Source organism: Gymnoscopelus braueri (genome assembly GCF_963280865.1).
Source record: "Gymnoscopelus braueri genome assembly, chromosome: 2".
NCBI lineage: Eukaryota > Metazoa > Chordata > Actinopteri > Myctophiformes > Myctophidae > Gymnoscopelus > Gymnoscopelus braueri.
The window spans coordinates 34,271,133-34,294,759 of NC_137604.1; the positions used below are offsets into that span (position 1 = coordinate 34,271,133).

At 40.6% G+C, this 23,627-nt stretch overlaps 2 protein-coding genes across 6 annotated transcripts; both read left to right on the top strand.

Annotated features, from left to right (window-relative positions):
• Positions 1-2,499: 2,499 nt before the first annotated feature.
• On the top strand, positions 2,500-19,066 carry LOC308097410 (interleukin enhancer-binding factor 3-like). Of its 5 annotated transcripts, none has more exons than XM_080445166.1 (20): positions 2,500-2,554; positions 4,253-4,408; positions 5,337-5,439; positions 5,835-6,028; positions 6,604-6,778; positions 6,961-7,168; positions 8,425-8,516; positions 10,541-10,636; positions 11,373-11,484; positions 11,577-11,674; positions 11,760-11,868; positions 12,048-12,194; positions 12,345-12,535; positions 14,282-14,398; positions 14,568-14,699; positions 15,419-15,580; positions 15,759-15,891; positions 16,146-16,184; positions 16,899-17,297; positions 17,711-19,066. In XM_080445166.1, exons 2-20 carry the CDS (start codon positions 4,287-4,289, stop codon positions 17,902-17,904), a joined length of 2,823 nt encoding a protein of 940 aa, XP_080301292.1. In that variant the 5' UTR covers positions 2,500-2,554; positions 4,253-4,286; the 3' UTR covers positions 17,905-19,066. The 5 variants fall into 5 exon arrangements, with proteins under 5 accessions (XP_080301292.1, XP_080301293.1, XP_080301294.1 ...); XM_080445167.1 differs by having other exon boundaries at positions 15,759-15,876; XM_080445168.1 differs by having other exon boundaries at positions 6,961-7,132.
• Positions 19,067-20,912: 1,846 nt separating this feature from the next.
• acp5a (acid phosphatase 5a, tartrate resistant) lies at positions 20,913-23,263 on the top strand. The gene is made up of 6 exons (XM_080450906.1): positions 20,913-20,982; positions 21,460-21,550; positions 21,647-21,846; positions 21,954-22,078; positions 22,322-22,667; positions 22,849-23,263. The coding sequence occupies exons 2-6, from the start codon at positions 21,460-21,462 to the stop codon at positions 23,101-23,103; spliced, it is 1,017 nt and encodes a 338-aa protein (XP_080307032.1). The 5' UTR covers positions 20,913-20,982; the 3' UTR covers positions 23,104-23,263.
• The last annotated feature ends 364 nt before the right edge of the window (positions 23,264-23,627 follow it).

Below are 23,627 nucleotides of genomic sequence, written 5' to 3' on the forward strand. Positions count from 1 at the left end.
AAAAGGAGCAACGTGTTAACATGAACTTTGACAACTTTTAACTGTTTGAACTCTTTTATACTTCTTGAATCAATGCACACCATAGTTAGAACATAATTATGTGACACTCTTAATTTCCACAGTGAAATTAGCAAACAATGTACAGGCTTCTATAAAACCTTTGCTACACTGTATCTGTGTGCTATTACCATACTGTAGATGTAGTGAAGTTTACTATTGTCCAAGGAAGAATGAGGCTAATCTGTCATCCAAACATTGTTGACTTTTGACTTTTGAAAGACTATATATGTTGGCTCTTAACCTTGATGTAAGGCTGTGAAATGAGTTGAAAATAGGATCAGAGAGTAGTTATACAGTGCTGTGTTTTGTCCACATCGCACCTTGATCACCAAAATACACTGTAAATTGGCTGATCTAAAATCTACTTTATTTTCAGAACCTTTAATTAATTAAAAACAAAGCTGAAAAAATTACCGATTTCAGACTAACAACATATTAAGTGGAATTGATCTTATTTTTCTTTAATCTACATCGCTACACATAATCTTAAATGAACATATATGAGAATATGAGTAAAAATATAAAATATATGAAGACCCACATGCACACACACACACACACACACACACACACACACACACACACACACACACACACACACACACACACCCAATAGTGAATTGTTGACAACATCAAATCGATGTGATCGAAACCTGTATTTCAGGGAAATCCGTTGAAACCAGCAGGGTCTCTATATCACGCCCTGTGTACAAGGTAGGATACACATAAATATGATAAAAAAAATACAAATATTAAAACCAAATATTATACCAAGCAGGTGCATATGCCTTCTTGCAGTATAAGATCAGCTAAAAATATTTTTTAAATAGCAAAGGAAACCAGGACATATAAATCCATCCATACATAGCCTATGGAGCATACTGAAGGCTGTATCTCCCAGCTTAGTACTAGTTACTTCAACATAACCTTTTAACCATGTGTCAAGTGCTTGAGAGATTCAATCAATCTACACTATTGTAACATGGTACAATTACAATCATTAATCAAGACAATCAGATCACATCACAGAAGAGCCAAATGAAATCATGCCAAGTTGGAAACTCTAACCACCAGTTTGACCGACTGCAACCAGCTGCAAACAAAGTAGACCGTTTTTCTCAGTAGAACTATACACTGAGTAAAGATACAATAATTTCCTAATATTCTATACATAATAAACCACAGAAAAATCACAGTTTAGTTGATAATATGCCAATACTTTCACCTGAACAATTGTAATTATGTGATTTTCATAATCTTGCTGATGTCTGAGGTGGGCGGGTCCTTGGGTACCTTCAGGATGCTCACTGATGTCATAGATTGAAGATAGGTTTGTTTCCCTGGCCCCATCCCTGTTTTTTTTTCCTACAGGGTGGTCTTCGGGTGAATTTCACCCACATGGTTAGTGTAAGAGGTTAAAAAGAAATCCCACACTCCCACAATGGTCAGCTGATGCAAATAGACTGTAACTTCACTGGAGGCTCACATGTCCCAGGAATGGAGGGACCAAAGGAAAAGTTCCCACCTCCATTCTTTTCTTTTTAAGGAATATTTGAGACAAAGTTTAATATAGTGAAATAGTGAAATTTCATGTTGAAACCTCAATTTGCCATGTATTGTTGTACTTTAATATATTTGGATGAGAAATAGTTTTTATGGAATTTATTATATCGGGTAAAATATACCCATGGTTAGTGTGACTATTGTAATGGTTAGTGTTCTAGTGTTAATAGCAAAGGACGATCATGCCAAATGCCACAGGAGGAGCCATTTCCCTTTCTCCGCTAGATGGCACTAATTAGCTTCATGTGGACGAGGAGGGCCCATTATTCGTACAGGTTTATAATTTCAGCTTTCATTCTCCATCCCCACCAAGTCATTACATTTTAGTAGGTCATATTTATAGTGCGACTGAATTTCATAAAAGTCATATGCCACAAAAATGACTTAAAAAGTAATGTCCTTAAACGCAATGAACTAGAACTGCCCAAAACGTGACCATTCACCTATTTGTGGAGCCATGTACTACGTCGTCTCTGTGCGACAGGCGCGGTAATAAGTGTTGCCATGTCGGCTTATAAGCGACTTTGGGCTTCTTTTTCTGTAAAGTTGCTCTTTTTTTTTTGCAATTCATATTTAAACCAGTGGTTCTCAAATATAAAAAAAACAAAAACTGCCAGGGGAGCATTTGTGTTGTTAGAATGTTTTAAAAACATATTCCAAATATTCCACAGTTTTTGAAGAAAAAAGTTTTTTCAAGAGTTTTTGAAAATAGCAGATCTACAAGCTCACAATGCGAACGCATCGCGACGCGTTGTGAGCTTGTAGATCTGCTATTTTCAAAAAGCCAATAAACTGCTCTTGATCGATCGCACTAGTCTAGTTGCTTCATTTGGGCTTGTTTACATAGACCTGATTGCTTGTTTCTCTGGCGAAACCTGGCAACACTGTAGCTTAGCTTCAAGCGAGCTTTTAATTACAGCGTCAGTGAAAGGTATGAGTTGTTTATATTTGTTCACATGTACGTATGTACGTGTATATATGAGACGTTCAGTCTGCATCCAATGTACCATGCATATAATAATACTATGTGACGCATTATCGTCGGTGTTCCTGCACGCATTAACCTATCAGTGTGACTTTAGCTAGACAGCTAGCTTAGCTATAACTAGTAGCTACCCTGTTATAGCTAGTCCCAGCATCTTAAATGAGTTAGCTAGCTAGAATATTACATTACATGAATGCATAAATAACAACATAAATAGAAATATATATACATTATATATACACACACAGTGTTTTACATAGATTATAACGGCCCAGCTGCCTTTTTTTCAATAGAAAGTAGTGTAGTGCGAATCCGTTAAACGGAAAGACGTTGTGTTTTTAGCTCCTAGTAAAAGAATGACGTTCATATAAAAAAATTCAATTATAAGATGGATGTGTGTTTTGGTTTTAGCACCTTTTGCCATTACGTGTGTGTGTCTTTGTTATGGACCTGTTGGACACTTGGGACCTGTGCTACTTGTGCCAATAACCAGTTTGATTGATTGATTGATGTACTTTTATTTAGTAAGACATGAGAATAACAGTACATGGAAGTACAAATTCACAATACAAGGTCTACTAAACTGGAAGACTTATTAAGCACTGAGCTTGTTTAAGATGAGAACCCCATGCACACAAATCATGATGACATATAAGAGACAGACAGATATACACACTACTATACAGAATGTCATACAATCAGCTTACAGGTTACTGGTATGAAGAGTGAAAAAAATATATACAAAAGAAGAAAATGAAAAAAGGGGGGGGGGTAGGTTAAGACTTAGACAGGGGCCATTTTCGAATTGCAGCCTCCTGAAGGTGTGTCTTTAGGGCAGTTTTGAAAGTGAGTAGGGTTTTACACTCCTTTACTCCTTTTGGTAGGGCATTCCACATTTTTGATGAATAGCATGAGAACGAGTTCATTCCCTTAGTTGAGCCAAATCTGGGTTGAACATGATTTGTGGAGCTGCCTCTGGTGTTATGATCATGGACTTCATTAACATTTTGGAAGTATTTTGACAAATACAGGGGGATCCCAATGTTGTGGTGTATCTTGAAGACCAGGCCCATAGCAAGTTGCTGTACTCTGTCCTCAACCCTAAGCCATCTATCCTAGCAAAATGAGCAGGGGTTAGATGGGTTTTGTGATTGAGGCCAAGAAGTAGCCTTACAAGTTTGTTTTGGGATGTTTGGAGCCTTGTTTTTAAGGCCTTGGAGGTGTTGTGATACCATGAAGTGCATGCATAATCATAATGACCTTGAATGAGGGCCCCTGCAAGAATCTTCAGAGTATTCTTACTGACTAGACGATCAATCCTCCACACTGTAGTCGTTATTTTGGCCATGTCATTATTATAGGCATAAGACTTTTTTAAATAAAATGACAAATCTAATTGTTGTAATATGTAATTCCCCCCAAGAAAGAAAACTAAAGCAGACATTTTGCAGAATTCATTGAATTATTAATTGAATACACAGGACCCCAATGGAAACAAGCCATAGTTCTTTCTAGGATTGAATGCTTTCAGCATCCTTTTGTATGTACCTGTGTGCTTTTTTTGCAAACTGTTAAAGTATTCAATCAAATAATAATACAATAAAATGGTTAATTTTGTATTGTGTGATTTTGATTTGTTTCTAGGTTGGAGTTTCCAGTCCAGAGATTTTAGAGAGTCATGGATCGAGGGGGAGCACCACCGATTCATATCTGGGATGAGCGGCAAGCATATGAGGAGCTCTTGTACTGGGACAGCCTGATACAAGACGGGCACCGTCTCCTTCCACATGACTTTGATAGGTACACCATAACGAATAATAAAGGATTTACTAATGCAACCAATCAACATTCACGTTGACAGCAACTACCAGCTACATGGCTATTATAGTATATTGTCAGAATGTATTATTTTGCCAATAACTGTATATTTACACATAGAATATGACTTATGCAAATGCCCTCTAAATCAGTAGTTCTCCAACTATTTTGTGCCAAAGACCCCAAACATGATACGTATTTGGCTGCCAACCCCCCCAGCTGAAAATGTTTTGTGATTAGATTTGTTTTTAGAAAAAATCACACTTTCAAGATTTAAAAAAAATGTAAAATAATTGCAGATGTACAAGCTGTGAGCTTGTATATCTGCTATTATTGAGAACCACTGTTCTAAACCCGAAAAACGCATGTTACTAATACTCTCTCTCTCTCTCTCTCTCTCTCTCTCTCTCTCTATATATATATATATATATATATATATATATATATATATATATATATATATATATATATATATATATATATATATAGCTGCTAAAATGTAAAATGACACAGATGCTTTCCCGATCTTAATGGGTTAATATGGATAAACGTGGATAAACATGGGGTCAGAGATTATTCAAACTAGAAAAAAGTGCCCTTTAGGTCTTCACACCTGAAAGCGGCCAAGGGGGGGGCCTTGCAGCTTTTCCTTTACCAATGCCGTCTGACGGCTGAATATCCACTGCTCACTTTAACTAGTACCTGTAGTTGGAGATATATTATTAAAAGTAGACTGTGTTCCAATCCATTCTATATGTGTTGGTATACATCAACCCCAAATTCCCAACTAGTTCCCATGACATTATTACATTTAAAAACTCCTCGGGACAAACAGTGTAGGAAAACATTGTATTTTGGCTGTAATTAGAGCTACTGTCATTAACTATTCTCAATTCATAATCTTCTTTAGATATGAGGATCTACGTTACTGGTATGACTGTCTATGCTATGAGGAGGAGCTGAGGAACTACCATCACTTCGTTGCTGCCATTGAAGAGGAGGAGACTGAACAGGTTAACACTTTAGTTCTCCCTTTAATTACGGTAATTGCAGTTTTTTTCCGGTTGTTTCATTCATTGCTTTGTTTCCTCATTTTCACCTCCTGAGACAGTTGAAGCCATTCATATGTTCTGCTTTCCAGTTAGATACTTCTCTTTTCTTTTTATACTTTTTGTTTGAGACATATTATTTTAATCCCACTGGGACATATACAGTAAAAGTAGCATTGATACTGAAATAATACAACTTTGACAAATTCCACCTCTCGTTTCAAATAGCAATTGTAGGTCTAATTGGCGGAAATGTTATTGTTTGACTTAAATATCCATCTCTTGTATTTTCTTATAATTTTTTTTTCATTTAACGTCCTCATCACCATTACTTACACACCTTCTGTGTCCCTTTAAAGGTCCCCCGTGCGCCCTTGCGACCATACGACCGCCACTTGGCGGTCAAACATTCAATGGTGTACCCCGGCGCAGATGAGCTGGAGGCAGTGCAAACAGTCATCTCCCATGTGGAATGTGCCCTCAAGACCATCTCTGACATGCTCGACGATACAGAAGAAACCTCTGAGAAAGAAACCTCCGAGGCAGAAGAAAAGTAAGATGTTCGAGCACTCAATTTGGAAAGACAGAGATAACGGCCTCACAGCCTGTTAGCAAACCACTTCACAAATGTGAAGAAGAGAAGTGATTTATTCTGCAGATTTTATTATTTAAAATATTAGACAGAAAAGGCAGCCTCCATACACTCAAAGCTGTGTAAAAAAAAACAGATTTCTTAGAGACCCACTCCACCCAAAATCAAGTTTTTTTAGTTTGTAATATTTTTTAAGCTTATCTATGAAAATCCTGGTGGTTTTTTGGCACTCTTTTTTTCTAAAGCATCATATGGATTTGTACCCCCAAAATTGGCCTTAAGACAGCCCTCTGAAAGCAGGTGTGGGAAGTGACTCGGGTACATCATCAGGGACACGGCAATCACGTCCTTTTCAAAGAGATGTATAACCACCTAGCACGCATGCATATTATGCATGCCTAAAGTCAGCCTCTGATTGGGCAACATACCAGCGTGGGACAGCCAGACCATCAGGAAGTAAATAGAACAACAGTATATCTGTACATTTTAGGGGGGTGGTTCTTAAAGAAGCTAAATCATTTTCATTCTGTCTGTAGTGCTGAGTCACCACTGCCAGCCCGAGTTCTTCGTGGGGTGATGAGAGTGGGCCTGGTGGCCAAGGGCTTGCTGCTGAAGGGGGACACAGACCTGGAGCTGGTGCTCCTATGTGCCAGCATGCCTACTGCTGCTATTCTCAAACGAGTGGCTGAAATGCTCAGTGCACAGATACAGGTATATTGGTAATGTTATTTCACTCTGGCATCAATATCTGCACAGTCTTGTCTTGTAACTTATGTCTTTTTTATTATCCTCAAACAATAGATCTATGCATAGGTATGGCTATGTATTTAGAGATTAAAAAACAACATCCACAGTAACCATACTAACTCATTATTTGATGTATTCTTCAATAGGTAGTTACAGAGGACAAATATGAAATAATTGAGAAGCCAGAGGACGCAGCTGTTGTCGTTAAGAGCACCAAGGATGTAGCCCTGACCCTCACCATCCACCTGACTTCCCCTTTGGCCCGAACGGATGTTGAGAATCAGGGAGAAGGTGGAGAAGGTGGAGAAGGTGGAGAAGGTGCAGAAGGTGCAGAAGGTGCAGAAGGTGCAGAAGGTATGCATCTTGGCCCGGTCTCCAACCAACCACCAGTTATCTCCAGCCATGTCCTGCAGCCTGGCAGGCTGTGTTGCAGATCTGCTTAATCATGTGTGTTTTCCTCCTAAAGCAGGCCCTGTACTGCACCACAGAAATGCGAATGTGCTCTGTGAGCACAAACTTCAATTCTGTGATCCAGTGAACAACCAATGAATGTTGATTCTTCACTCACTCCAGAGTTCTGGCGTCGTGTTTTTTAACAAGATGGCGGTAACCAGCGTACAATGCTTCTGTAGTCGTTAATGTTTTGTATAAATGTATTTGTTGATAATGGCAGAAGCATAGGAGACTTTCCTTGTTCCTGATATATTGTATTCAGGTGTAAAGTGAAGGCTTTGAAGAGTTCCAAGTTAAAGCGCGCAGTGCATGTGTTTTATGCAGAAGTTGTACGTATGGCTTTAACTGCAGCAAAACTGACTGACAAGGAGGAGATTCTGTTTGGTTCTCCCAAGTTAAAATCTAATCAAAAATTAACAACCACAGGGTCTAATTAAGTGTCTGTCTGTCTGTCTGTCTGTCAGTCGGTATGAGTGTTGGTGACATTGTATGCACTGGTTTGAGCATCAGAAGTTGGAGTAAGCTCTTTCTTGTATCAGGAAGAAGACGATCAAGCCAGTTAAGCTATTTAAAAGTTTGAAGAGGCCAAGTCTAAGCCTTTGCTTGGATCGTAGCCAGATGTATGTCAGGGAAGCCATCAGTTTTGCTGCAGTGTGGAGCGGACTTCTATATTCTTCAAATGCTAATTTACAAATGATTGTTATTTCAAATCATTATTTCTTTCCCCACCACTAAGCCTTCTCGTGTGTTAAGTTTTTTAGGGACGCTGGACCTTTGACCAACTGGACACACTGTCTCAGAAGCGGGCTAAACAGCAAACCCAAGCCTAGCGGCTGAAGGAAGGGGAGGTTATTGTAGCACACAAAGAGCATAGCATCATTGGGATAACAACACCACACTAAACCATATTTAAATAAATGAACCTCCTTAAATGTAACGCTCACCTTCTCACACAGCAAAATGTATCTTGAGTCTGTGATGAGTGATTTGCAGGCACATTGGGGGCCATAGATAATACCTATTGGAACTCCCCACCTTCTCCCCTTTCCTTGCTGTTGTTGGTACTTTGGGTAAAGCTGCTACTCCCTCAGCTGCAAGACAGAACCAACCCCCTTGGTCAAACTGTACCTTGTCTTCTTACCTCACCTCGTCAATAGAAACGCAAACAGACAACGATCCGCCGGATGTTCTGGACAGGCAGAAATGCCTAACTGCCTTGGCGTCTCTCCGCCACGCCAAGTGGTTCCAGGTTTGCAACCCCGTCCTTACTTGCATATAAGGTTGAGTCCTCTCAATAATCTCAGTTTTTTTAGGGATGCACCGATATGGAATTTCTGGGCCGATAACCGATAATGATCTGCTTGTTGTGGCAAATACAAATGGTGATTACTGATAATTTCACTTTTTTGGCATTTTAAAACAAATTCACACTATAATCCAGAGTTTGTGTAATGAGGGTAAGAAAAGCCAAGTCCTTCTAAAGATAATCATCTTACTGTTTTTCATAGCTATGAAATGAGATCAAAGGCGTCAGACGCCCCTAAGGTGCCATGTTATCGGATATCTGATTGGTTGAAATTCCACTTTCGGAACGATATTTCAATTATCCCATTTATCTTAGGATAATATATGGACCTCCGATAATTCGTGCACCCCAACATTTTCCTTGCATTTACGGACAAACTCTACCCTCTCAACTATTGCTGATCTATTCCGTCTTTACAATTTACAAATGACAATTGTTCTGCTCATCCATACCACTGTTTTGTATCAATTCGTTCAGCCAAATCATTGGTGTGGACAGCAGCATGTAATTAATGGGATAGTGTAGTATTCCAGAGTCTCTGGCTGTCAGTGAATGCAATATTCCTGATAACTGCCATCCTCTCTGAAGATCTATTAAAATATCCCACATTTCATCATTTGAGTTCACAACAAGCACTATAACAATATAGTATTTAAAGTCCTTCTAACTCATGTGGCTGACAGAGTTAACACCACAACTATAAGCAAGACAATGGTTATAGTGCTTGGTGTGAATGGCCCTTAACACTGGTCTCAACTTCTGTTAAACTACTTGTAAACTACCTAGTCACATACCACCACTACAGCATAATTACATTTTGGTAGAGGTTTAGGTTGGGTTTTGCGCCAGATGTTCTCAACAGGGAGAAATGCCTAACTGCCTTGCCATGATATACCTCCAAATATTGGCAAGATATCTTTAGTAGTAGTAAATAAAAAAGATGAATTCAATATTCTCAACTATTCTCTTGATGGATTTATATTGGCACGGTGAAATTGGTCTCAAAGTCATACCTTTTAAGTTGAGTGCCAGAGGTTTAAAAAAAAAAGATAGTGTGTCCTGGCTGTTTTTAACCATTTATGAACCTTTTTTCAAGTAGTCACAAAATATTTTCAGTGATCACCGTCCTCACAGTGATCCCCTCATTACACACACAGGGGTCTCGTACAATCGGAGAAAAAAAAAAAATTCATATTTGTTTCCAAAAACGGTTATAATCGTTTTTGGCACTCCTCGTTTGGATTATGAAAAACGGCTATAACCGTTTTTGGCACTCAATGTGTTATAATTCACACGTAAACAAAGGAGATTCTGCCCAATGCCTATGTATAACATTACATAACCTGACTCAGTGTTTTGGGAAATATCCTTGTTTATTATTGTGCATACCTTTATCAGTCATTGTAGGAAACTGAAGGAAAAAGTGCTGAGTCAGGTTGTATCATTTGTACCTTGGCAGAATCGGCTTTGTTCACATTAATTTGTGTGCTACAACGTTGAGACCTGGGGAACATATTTTGGATCATGAATTGTTTATCTATGGAGCAACTATTGAAGATATCTCATCAATATTTGGAGTTAGATCATGGCATGGTAACTACACAACCCAAACATCTACCAAAGTTTAATTGTGCTTTAAGATTAGAGAAGATTAAGTAACATTAGACTTTTTCAAAGCCATTCAGGAAGACTGTACCCACACCCACCATAGTGGGGTTTTTTTTCTTCTTTGTTTTTACTTCACACACAGCTGGCAGGCAATATTCATTACATTTATCTAAGAAAACATATTAGCTAATTACATTTGTGTATTTCAGTGATTGCTAAATTGTACAGAGCTGAATAAACATTGTAGTTGGGGTCCAGCTTTATGACCCCTAAGATGTACAGATGAGTATCAGTACATTTAGGGGACACTTCGGTTAATTCACCACTCCTAACTGAAGGGGCTCCTGCTTGTCTTCCAGGCCAAACTCACCGACTCGAAGGCTGCTGTCATTGTGATCCGAATCTTGAGGGACTTATGTAACCGTATTCCCACCTGGGCTCCACTCTCGGGATGGGTAAGCAAACTGTTGCTGCACAAGTATTGACAATGGCAGTGAATTTTAAGTTGTGTTCGCAAGGTAGGTGTATTGCTGTAAGTCTGTTAATATCTGATTTGTTTAGTTGCATGCCTAATTGCCTATGCAGACACAAAACAGAATTTGTTTTGTAGTGAATAGATAGTTATAGGTCCTTTGTGACATTAAGTGTTAAGCATTAGTTGCCCTTTGAGTCTTTTGTCAGCCAGTGAGAGGGTTATTTTCCCGTTCTGAACCTGGGATTAGGGGTGTGCCGATACACTAATTTCACGAAACGATACGATACGATATTGGGCTCACAACTTCGATACGATACGATACGCACTTTTTTATTATGAAAATATATGGGGGAGGAAAAAAAGCAAATGCAAACAAATAATTCTGTTTTTGCATTATTCAGACATGCAAACTTGTACTGTAGCTTTTCAGCTACAATAGCCGTTTTGAATCCAAATAGGGCAATAGTGTGACACCTGACCCGAAAAAAAAAACATGTTGTCACCCTTTTCACCTCGGGGCTGTTTGCATGCCTGATGATTATTATTATTGTTAAAATAAAAAAAATAAAAAAAAACGATATTTCTTTTCCTGCAAAACGATACATATCGTCACGAAAACGTATCGCGATATATCGCGGGACGATATATCGGCACACCCCTACCTGGGATATGTTAAATGTTATCTTTTCTCTGATTCCCCGTAATTGCATTTGTAGCCTCTTGATCTGCTGGTTGAGAAGGCCGTTGTGACATCTGAAAGACCAATGGAAGCAGGCGAAACCTTCCGCAGGGTTTTAGAATGTGTTGCTTCTGGAATCCTCTTCGAAGGTATGTGTTAGGTTAGTTTTCAATCATCAGTTGTCAATCATAAGATACTGACATGAACAGTATTGGTCTAATTCATCATCCCCTGTGCATAGGCGGTGCTGGAATTAAAGACCCATGTGAGAGAGAAAAGACTGATGCCATTGGCCATCTGACTCCGCAGCAACGTGAAGACATAACACAGAGTGCTCAGGTAAGGGGAGGCTGCTAAGAGAGGCTAACTCAAGTTTACCATGTTGGAGCCTAAGAATTTTGCCTAACTTTAATGTTCATTTCAGCATGCCTTGAGGCTATCTGCATTTGGACAGATGTATAAAGTTCTGGGAATGGACTTTGCTCCTCCTAAGATGCGAAAATCGATTGGGCCCAATGCCAGAGCTGCCACAGGTAGTTATAATATACTAGAGGTTCGGGCTGCGTAGCCTGATATAATGCTATAATAATCCAAACCTCTTGCCTTGAGCCAACTCCACTATTGACAGTGAAGTCTTTGTCTTGATTTTTTGGGGATCTTGAAGCTCTTGTAATAGGATCTGTTCTCAAAGCTTTTATTTTATTTTATGCAGCCCAGATCGCACCCTCCGTGCCATTTAGTCAGCCACCTAAGAGACCGTACACTGATGTGGATACGGGAGGAGACGACCGCCAACTCAACAGCAAGCAGAGAAAGTTTCTCAAGTTCCAGAAGCATCACCGCTTTCAAAGGAAATCAGGTTAGTAGCAGCTATCACATCCCTTTTGTCATAACATACTGGCTTTTCTTGTCAAATCATCAATTTCACGTTCCCAGTTGACCTGTCTCACACTCTTATTTTTTACTTTGCTCCCCCCGCTCCCTTTCTCTGTCTCTTGTCTTCCTTTAGTGTCAGACGACTTGGGTATGAATGCCGTGATGCGTCTGAACCAGTACAAACCTGGTCTCGAATACAGACTGTTGTCTCAGGCGGGACCAGTCCATGAACCAGTCTTCGCCATGGCTGTGGATTTGAATGGGAAGACCTATGAGTCTACAGGGCCTTCTAAGCGAGCTGCCAAACTTAATGTAGCCACCAAGGCAAGTTTATTTCATGCAGTTTCTGCAGAGTTGGCTGTGAGACTGAAAGCTAGTGTTGCCTACATTGTACTGCATGTCATTTTGTGTACTTCTGTGATGTAGTGCCAGCCACTGCATCAGAGGTTTGCTGAAACAGCGATAACAGGCCCTCATGTTGCATAGTTTTTTAACAGGTTAAAACTGATTTTAAATGTTTTTCTTTTTCTAGTGGAGGTCTTCGTATAAGCCCAATAGGGTTTCATACCTCTCCTGCACATTTTGCCACAATAGCCGCTCACAACAACTTGTAGATTGGTTCCTTTTCTATTCTTGAAAAAGTTGTAATATTTTCTCCTAATAATGACGTGCCCAAAATAGGGGCTCCAGGTTGAACGTGTGTAGTAACCAGTCATCCCGGTACTCCATACATCTGGCCAGCTCGTTTCTTGAGTACGTGGTCTGCATCTTTCTTGAGTACATCCATGCATGTAAGTGAGGGATGTCCTTGTGTTGGTTCCCACAGCACCAATTTGCTGGCTGGCAGCTCTTGATGTCTTTGGCAGTGTCCTGCTAGTCTCATTCTCCTGGCTGCTATTTTCTCGCTCACCCTTGGTATTCCCTCATACAGATTCTTGTTGGTAACATGTGCACTCTTGCTGATGTTAAGTACTGCACGCAACATTCTGGTGTAGCACCCGTCTAGAGACTTCTGCAGGGTTGGTTTGAGGGTCCAGCAATCACTGCCATAGAGGAGAACAGACTCTACCGTTGCATAGAAGAAGCTCAGTTTGATTTGTCGGGGGAGGTTGGAGTTCCATACTCTGTTCATGCCGTTCAGGGCCCTCCATGCAAGTGCCTTCCTCACTTTAAGATCTTGCTCGGTTGAGTTGACCCATGAGCCCAGGTACTTGGAAGTCCTTGACTTCCTTCAGAGCAGTGCCTCCTGTTGTTGTTAGAGGTGGATGTTCCGATGAGATGTTATAGGTGATAACCACGTGGTCGGAGAGCAGGCCGATGTCGTCGAGCATAGTCCAGGTCTATCAAGACTACTGTGGGGTGTCGTCTCAGCCTCTTTGGTGTTAGTGAAGCCAAAATCCTGCTCTCGTCCACTGATGCCCATCCTGAGCGCATAATCCAGGACTATGATGAAATGGAAGGGGCCTAGGGTGTCCCCTTGCATTACCCCAACCAGGATGTCAAACTCCTCACTGTTGCCATCTGGGGTCACCACATTGGCGCTTGTTCCTGCGTACATGGTCTCTATTGCCTGGAGTAGGTTGGGAGAGACACTGTAGGCCTCAAGGATTTTCACCATTGTGTCTGTGGGTTCTATAAATATATTTAACCAAGACGAGTATTAACAGGAGCTTGTGACAGACTAAATAAAAACATTGTTTCCACCTGAGGGCAACAATATTTTATTTTTACTAAATGTGTGATCTTATTTATCCTTATTTTATCCTTATCTATCATTAATTAAAAGGATGAGTCTAACAGGGCAGGTTGAAGGTAGGATGTGTGACTGCAAACCATTTCAACCTTCCTTAACACATCCACTGCCAAGGGCTAATCTCATAATGTACTCACCAGTGCCAAGGTGTTTTTGTTGTTTTTTTGTTTTTTTCATGTCGCCATAGATCTTGTTAAAATCCGTAGGGCTACGGTCTCGGCGCTTAACAGTTGGATTTAACGGCCCGTAGGACTACGGTCTTGGCAGTTAATGTGTTAAATCACTCACCCATGAGTTTCTCTTCCCGTCTTTGACAGGTCTTGCAGGAACTAGGCTTACCTACTGGGTCAGATTCCAAATCGGAGTCCGGTGATGGGGCCGAGGAAGGCGGGGCAACAGATGCACCTGGGGCAGGCTCTACTACATCAGATGATGTAATTACCAACTTCAGTCTTTTAATCCACATTTTAACCACTTCAACCCTATACCTCGTTAACTAGAGTCCCCCAGGGATCTATACTAGTTTCCTCTTATTTTATTGTTTTTTGTTTTTGGTTAATCCACATTTGTTCCCCATACAAATAATTTGCCTACTTCCTACAGAGTACCCAAGGTCCTATCTTGACTAAGCATGGGAAGAACCCTGTGATGGAACTCAATGAGAAACGCCGCAGCCTTAAGTATGAGCTTTCTGCAGAGACAGGTGGCTCCCATGAAAAGTGCTTCATCATGGAGGTGGGTCACTATCTGGCACAACACTTGACTCCAATCCTTTAGTTTCAGGTTATACCACACTTTGTTGCAAAACCCCCATGTCATTTTTGTCAGGTGCATACCGTATACTTTTTTTCTTCTCTTTATTTATACATTTTGACATGTACACTGATATACAGTGTAGATTGAATGTTAACTCTTTAACTGCCAGAGTAATAGTGTAACAGTGTGCCACTGCTGCCAGCGAAAAAGAGCGATTGTACTGTACCTTTGAAAAATCATGCAATATTCTCCGTGACCTCCGTCCTCACAGACATCGCCTCATTACATGCACGGGGTAGTAGAGGGGAAAATCTTTTATCCGGACGGGATAATCCATTGCACAGCTGCGGCCGTTTGAATGCAGCTTGTTTTTGACATAAAGGAAGAGGAACGGAGATATAGCGATTTCCCCATAGGAAATAAATAGGAAGTAAATGAGCTTTAATTTTTTTTAATTACGTCAATTCCGGTTTTGTCGTCATCAGGCAGTGAAAGCATCATTCATACGGTTGATAACAGCGCCATCTGGTGGAAAACCACTGAAAACACAAAATCTCGTCTTTCTTGTCGATGGCAGGGTGAGCCTTAGCAGAATGACGAGAAATCTCGCCGGTGGCAGGCAAAGAGTTAAGGACTCTTTTTTTACCAGTCCCACTTACAAAAACTGAAAAAATAGTTTTTCCCCTCAATTTTCTCAGGTTGAGGTAGATGGCGTCAAGTTCAAGGGCAGAGGCTCTAATAAGAAAGAGGCAAAGGCATTTGCTGCATTAGCTGCTCTGGAGAAGCTCTTTCCTCACAGCCAGAGTGGACCTTCCAGCTTCAGAGACCCATTTAGGAAGAAGGTCACCTACACTGACATGGTAATTGATCCAGGTTTTACCTGGCATCCATGCACAAGCAAACATGAACCCACATTCATTCAGTAATGCAAGCTGCTGCAGATATTTCCCAACATATCATATTTGTCCATATACTGCACACCCACAAACGCATCCTCTGCCTGTAGACAGTCTATTGTAAACCTCCTCTGCTCAACAGCACATCCCAGGATTTGGTACTATCCGTGGCATTCCTTCAGACCCTGGGTCCAACACTTGGGGTCGAGGCCGGGGTCGGGGCAGAGGTCGAGGCAAGCCATTTGTCGGAGCAAGTACCGGTAATTATAACAAGAGTAAGAAACTTGTCTTGAACCTCTTTCACCTTGGCGTTCCTATTTTGGCATGTCATTATGAGTGGAATTATTCTTTAAATTGAAAAATTGCAGATCTACCAGCTCATTTTTGAACAAATTAAGTTAGTTGGCTCTCACTGGCCGAGTTTGATATTAAATGGGTTAGAAATTGAACTTCTAAACATAGGGTTACAGTAACTGCTTGATGAACATGAGATTTATAATTTGATTGTTTTTATGCTTTGTTTTAACAGCCGACTACAATTATGGGAGCATGGCTGGCACTGGATATCGTAAGTGTCCTTCCCCCATAATTATTATGATCGTTACTACGTATGTGTACAAACTCACTCAAGTTGAGCAGAGTGATGACTCTCCGAGTTAAAGGGAATTTAATTTCTCCATGTATTTAAATCTATGGGTATCATTATTGTAACCTTTCTAAACCAGAAAATGCATATTAAAAAATCACCATGCTATTTCCACTCAGGAATCATATTTCTTGGGAACATCTAGTAATGTCAAGTTAACACTTGAACCTTAGTGTCTGTATTCTAACATTCTGTGAAAATAGCACATCTACTGCTCAGCTATTCTCAGCAAAGATATATAGTGTAGAACTGGTATTTAGCCCAGGGGGAATCTGCTCAACTATAAGGTTTTAGTGGTTAAAAACGACCAATGTTGGACAAAGTGCTGTATAACTGATTCCAACCGTCATGCATTCCAGGACTCATAAACTCCTTTTATTGCACACAAAGTAAAATAATTTCAGCTAAACACTTGGATGACCTTTTGGTTACATAAAGAGCAGAATGCACTTTGATTTAAAGTTTTATTTTCAAGATGTCCATTTTAATTAATTGTTTCAACAGAATATTCCATAAAATCACAGAATCGCAAGAATTTTGTCGAATACTACATGACTTTTGAGAAAATTCTACCTAAAGAAACATAAAGCACACACACCAGTGACAAAACATTATTTTCTCCCCAACCACTTTCAGATAAACAATACAGTAATAATTCAACTGCGGCCGCCACCGCCGCCACCACCACAACCCAGGCAGATAGCTCCTCAGAGGCAGCTGGCACCTCTGGCTATGGCACCTTCTACCCCGAATCCTCTTACTCTGCTCAACCCAACCCAGCCACAGCCACAGATACCTCCACCTCCAGTGCTCCAGTGTCCACCAACTATCAGCAGGTGTCCACTAACTATCAGTCAATGCCCCCTCCGATTGACCAGCAAAGCCCATACAGCTATGGCTATGGTGAGGAGAAGAAGAAGCTTCTGACCGCGAACCAGCCTGCGGTTCAAAGTAGTACCCAGGACCAAGCAGACTACTCCATGTACAGCACGGCATACCCCAGCTCAGTAACTGGGGGCCAAATGTATAACTATGGTGAGTAACTTGGAATCCTAAACCCCAGCATATAAACCCATATAATATTCCTTAATTAACCTATTCATAGAGGTAAATGACATATATAATAGATTTCCTGCACAGCTAGGAGCATTTGGATTTTTGTTAGATCATCTTTTGCCTTGGTGGGTAAAGCTATCTGCATTCAGTTTCTTTCTGGCTTTTAATGCTGTGGAAAAATGTGATGCCACCCTTCTTAACCCTTTAATACCTCGAACGCATCTGGGTCACTTTAGATTTCTTTGGCTATTCAAAAATAACAGATATACAAGCTCATAGCGCGGCACCGAGCGCTATGAGCGTTTTTTTTAAACTGTTGGGATTTAGAAAACATTTTTAAGAATCGCCTCAGGTCTTAATGGGTTAACTTAATTTAATTGATCTGTCCACAGGTTGGGATAACCAGACGGGGTGGGGGAATCAGCAGCAGCCGCCGCAGCAGCCGCAGCAGCAGCCGCAGCAGCCGCCGCAGCAGCAGCAACAGCAGCAGCAACAGCAGCAGCAACAGCAGGGCTATGGCAGCATGTACCAGGGCTATGGTGGACAGGATCAGAGTCAGACTGCATACCCTGGTTACGGAAACTAGGTAGCTTCACAGCACTCTTGAAGGCTAGATCTATCCTTGATGAGGATGATGATGCCTTGGCTGCAGTGTTCCAAACGAGAAGAAATGGTATATTTTCAATTCTGTTAGAGGACTCGCGTTCCCTTTTTGTTACCACTCTCTCATCATGACACTGTGTGGTTATTTTCGTTTTTATGTTAATTTACTTGCCAGTTAACTTTATTTTTTTTAAGTAAAAAAAAACAAATTGTGAATGTTACAGAAGCTGTGATATCAGTCCCTTTCCCACTGGGATTGCCATAACATTGCTGGATAAAAACAACAGCTGGCATAGACAGTGGAGAGTCATTCCCACCTTGCCCTCCTTTATGGAGAAGTGCTGTATGGTAACTGTTCCCGCATTAGATGAATGTAGCAGGTACAGTACGTAATGCTTGTGTGAGAGGTGTCTAAAGCATGCGAGACTAGGCATTTTGAGATGACAAATATGAAGAAAAACGATAGTATTCATCTGCAGGTTTGCACACCAACTGATTTAACTATGCTCTAGTCGCCTCTGTCTCTTGCATGCCCACTCTCTACGAACACAACACATTGAGGTATTCCTTAAAGATGTTATGTTACTTGTATAACACCAAGGAAATACCAACTCGCATTGTAGTAAAATATATCTTAATTACGGCAATTGTTTTCCTATGAAGCAGTTTGTTCATAGAACAATGATTTTGCTCCTGTCGCAGGCAGCCTTGCTGTCACCCACACACAGACCGTGTCTCCCATGCTCTCTCTCCTCCACCCACTCCAAATGTGCACACGACCTGACCAGCGGCTGTTCTCAAAAGACGCCAAAATGTAAAATCTCCAGTTGATTACTGGCTTTACATGCCAGTGGGAATGAGGCTTTGGTTCCTAGGCTCACTCTTTTCTTAACTGGCCCCTATCCTCATCCTTTCCAGCTTGATGTGAACGTAAAGGTCATATCTGGTGGTGTGTTATTGTGTTCTCTAACATCTCTTGTCATGATTGTTGTACTTTATTATATATTTTTGTTTTCTAATCGACTGTACTAGTCCAAGTATCGTATATGTGGTGAACATTTATATGTTGCGGTTATGAGTTCCCTTTGCTGTAGTTCTAAAATGCTCTAATCTCGTCTTTATAGTAATAAAATACTTTAATTTTGTTTCCTTGTCTATTTGTGACACAACATTTAGAAGTGCAAAGTTGTACATATGTAGTGAGATAGTTAAGTGGTCAGTTGCATTTAATAATGCATCAAAATGATATATCTTTATTAAAGAAGATTTATATGAGCGGGGAGAAAACACTGAGGACAAATGAATTAAATAAATGTTGTCAAAAGCAGTGGTGTAAAGTAACTAAGTACATTTACTCAAGTAAAATGTTTAGGTATTTTTTACTTTACTGGAGTATTTCCAATTTTCTATGCTTTTACTTCTACTCCACTACATCTCAGAGGCAAACATTGTACTTTTACTCCACTATTATTTGTAACCTTTAGTAATAATGAGTACTTTCTTCTTTTTGTACTTTAAGTACATTTTGATACCAATACTTTTGTACTTTTACTCAATTACATTTTGAATTGCGGACTTCCTACTTGTAACAGTATTTCTATATGGTAGTATTGATACTTTTACTTAAGTAAAACATTTGAGTACTTTTCCCATTATGTCTGTGGGTTTCCAGTGCCTTTGACCTTACTGGTACCTTGAGCGTGCCTTAAAAATACCATGCAGATTCCTCACATCAATGTTATGGGAGCACTTCACATCACCGCACAGGACTGTACCAGTTATGGGAGCACTTCACATCACCGCACAGGACTGTACCCATTTCTGCACTCGCTGTCCCTCCATTTGTGGGGCTCCTGTTGTCCATGTGAGGTGCTCAGACATCTCGCTAGCCAGCCTAGAATGCATGCATCAGTATGCTTTATGGATTGGTCAGTCAGCACACTACTGTCATTTATGGACAGCGTTGTGGTTATGCAACAAAGCAAGTGGAAGTGATGGTACTCTTGGCAAAAAGGCTAACCAAAATGTATGTTGGGTGTGCAGGACAAATGATAGATTAATGGGAATGTCCTGCACGTGGACAGAAATATATACTACTCCGTCATGCAATAAAGGGATTTATTTACAAAGTGCTAAGCACAAAAGTGTGGTTCACTACACCTGTGTGTGGGATATCTGCCTATGACTAGAAATAAAATAAAAACTCATGTGAGTTTCCGAATTGCTTTTTAGAAAACAATGTTACATCTTGAATATGCATGATCATGTTGAGAAACTTAGTTTAGTGTATCTTGAATGTTCACAATGTGCTATGGTTTATACAATACTATATAAAGCTATTAAACCATGTTGGCAATTTAACTGGTCAAAGAATACATCAGATAGGTCTTCTAATGGTTGACTAATGGACCTTTATTTAAAAGGAGATTCAAGATTTGAGATTGAACTGAGTTGAGCTTTCACATTTTTAAGGAATGGTTACTTGGAATGTCAACTTATTTAGATTTTGCGGAAAAGACAAAACTAACAGGCAGATCTAACATTGGTAGATAACATGGCATGGAATCATACTGCTTTGAGGAGGTTTTCAGCACAAATTTCAAAACCTCATAATAAGGCCACCCTAAACAGTAACATCCAGAGTGTTAATTTAACCTTAAATTGTTAATTTAAGTGTCTTGCATATTTATATCACACATATCGACTCATTAAAATAAAATAGCATTAGCATACATACATAACCACCAAAATAAAGAAAAGGACTAGGCGCCATGGAAATAAAGAAGGACAATAAGCACTGATTAACACTAAGGTGGAAAAAGTTGAGTGTCGACACTAACTATTATAACCACTGTAGGTCACATGTAGATGACCCTATTGTGCCCAGAGTGAATCAGGGTGTGAGCAATGATCATGCACCACTGGCGTGGCCTGGGACTGGCCCGCCCGGGACTGGTTTCGTCTCCTGGGACAGCTGATAAAAGCAAGACAGTTGGAGAGGCGGTGGAGACCTCCAGGCATCCCGAGGACACCTCACCACTTGCACTCAGCATTATCAACAGTGAGTGTGTTATGTTACCTCAAACAAAGACATTATCTCTCTCTAACTATTCATGCTTCTGATTTAGTTGTCTGCTGTCTCACTTAACTCTCAATTTTCAGCTGTTATGCTGGTTCTACTTTTGGCTTTCATGAGCTGTATAGTCGTTCACTGAATGCATGTCTGATTTGAAGTGTGCATTAGACCAGCACTCTTCAAATGCAACTGTGACTGATGATTGAGAGGTGACATGTAGGGACTGATGTCTGTGCCCAGGTTTGCAGCTGCTTTGATTAGGCTTGATTACCTCCATCTGGGATTTGTCAGAATTTAAAGCAAGGGCTTGTGCTTCTGCCAGGTATAAGGGGAAAACCTACAGGTTATGGTGTGTTAAGGTTTTGATAGTTACATGTTTTCTTATTTATTGGAAGGTTTTGTGCAGCACTGCCTTATAGTGTATTCCTTTGACTGAATTAATGTGTGTTTTTGTTGTTACAGATGGCACTCACCCTGTTAACCACACTATCTGCCATCATTTCTGTGGTTTACTGTTATCCAACTGCCTTTCAGGACCTGGAAGAAAATTCTAGTGAGTAATGCTTTCCTGCAAACTGAATTAGAATTTGCACACAATTGCACTGAAATTCAGAGGATCCAAATGTTTGCTCTTTGTTCCCCTACACAGGAAACCGAAGCTCCATCAAGTTCTTGGCAGTAGGAGACTGGGGTGGAGTGCCCACTCCCCCTTACATCACCCCTGTAGAGAAGGCCACGGCCCTGGAAATGGGTAGAGTTGCAGAGCAGATGGGTGCAGATTTTGTTCTTGCCCTTGGTGACAACTTCTACTACACAGGAGTGGACAGTGTGGATTCTCCTAGGTTCAAGGTTAGAAGTACCCCCCCCCCCCCCCCCCCCAAGAGAAAAAATATGATAATCTTCCAAGAAAAGGCATGTGTTAATTGTGAGTAAATTTTTTTTGTCTTTCAACATAGGACACTTTTGAGTCTGTATATACAGCAAAGTCTCTGCAAATCCCCTGGTACGTGCTTGCTGGAAATCATGACCATGCAGGCAATGTCAGAGCACAGATGGAGTACAGCCACAAGTCTGACAGATGGTGAGGATTGTTATTTGCAGTAACATTTACCCTGACATTTAATTTATTCTATCAACTTTCCTAAAGCAGGGCTTGACTGTACACAAAGTTCAAAGTGTATCCACGTTCTTGAACCTTGCCACTGGTTACTTTCCCAGTGTCCAGCGTGTCCTGGATCTGTCCCTTGCTCTTTACTTTTGCAATAAGAAACATTTACATAATTGAATGTGACTAAAAACCTCAGGTTTGTTTTCCTTCTCACAGGCGCTTCCCTTATTACTATTATGAGCTGAACTTCCGCATCCCAAAAGTAGACAGGACCCTGAGCATAATCATGCTGGATACAGTTATGCTCTGTGGTAACTCGGATGACTATGAAGATGAGAAGCCCAGAGGTCCACTACGTGCCGTGGATGCCAACCGGCAGCTGATCTGGTTGCAGGAGAGGATGGCCCAGTCAAAGGCTGACTTCCTGCTGTTGGCAGGCCACTACCCAGTCTGGTCTGTGTCAGAGCATGGCCCCACAGACTGCCTGCTGCAGAAGCTACGTCCCTTGCTGGTTAAGTACAAGGCTACCGCCTACCTCTGTGGTCACGACCACAATCTGCAGGTGGGTTCCCTAATTATTGAGTGAATTTAGTGCTGTCACTCATCGTAAATGACTGGACTTCAAGCAAAAAAATTGCTTAAATTATGTATTTGCGGTGAGCAACACTAAAGCATGAATTGGGCTTTTACTATGTAAGTTTATAGGCTATGCCTCCATGCTGACTCGAGTTGTCTTTGTTTAGTACATCAAAGAAGCTGGTGTGGGATACATCGTGAGCGGTGCTGGAAACTTCTTGGATCCTGATGTCCGTCACTGGCACCATGTTCCCAAAGATACTGTGAAGTTCTTCACTGGCCAGGCCTCCACACTTGGTGGCTTTGTCCATGCGGAAGTCACAAAAAAGGAGATGGTCCTGACCTTCATCCAGGCCAAGGGTACCTCTCTTTACCGCACTGTGCTGCCCCATCGGAGGATGGAAGAGATTGGCCAGTATTAGAACTGTACTGTCTTGTTGGTTGGGCTGGCAAGTCTGGTTTTCTTAAAGAACTGGCACTTGACGTGGTTCACTTGACGTGTACAATATTTTTTTTTAAAGGATGAGAATTTGTTTTAGATTAGGAATAACAAAATAAATAATACATTGATTGTAAAAAAAAGTTAACTTTGTCTTTTTTCCCATGACTAGCCATCTTCAATAAATTGGCCTTTTAGGTTTTATGTACTTTAGCGCGTAGTCCATAGTGTGTGCGTGTAGACTCCTGGAAATGGGGATTTCTACCTCCAATTGGAGTGCATGATGTCAACTGTAATGTGGATCGACTAAATATGCACACATCGGGGGCAAAACGTTAAACTATTTTGGCCAAATCAGTTGGCCTGTTAACTATCTCTCATCCACATAGCTTTAAGTCAAGTGTTAACAAATATGTTTTCTCACCACCTGGCTTATCATTATGACAGCAGATTGGCAGTGAATTTTAACATGATGAATCTAGCTAGTCATTGACAATTTACTTTGGA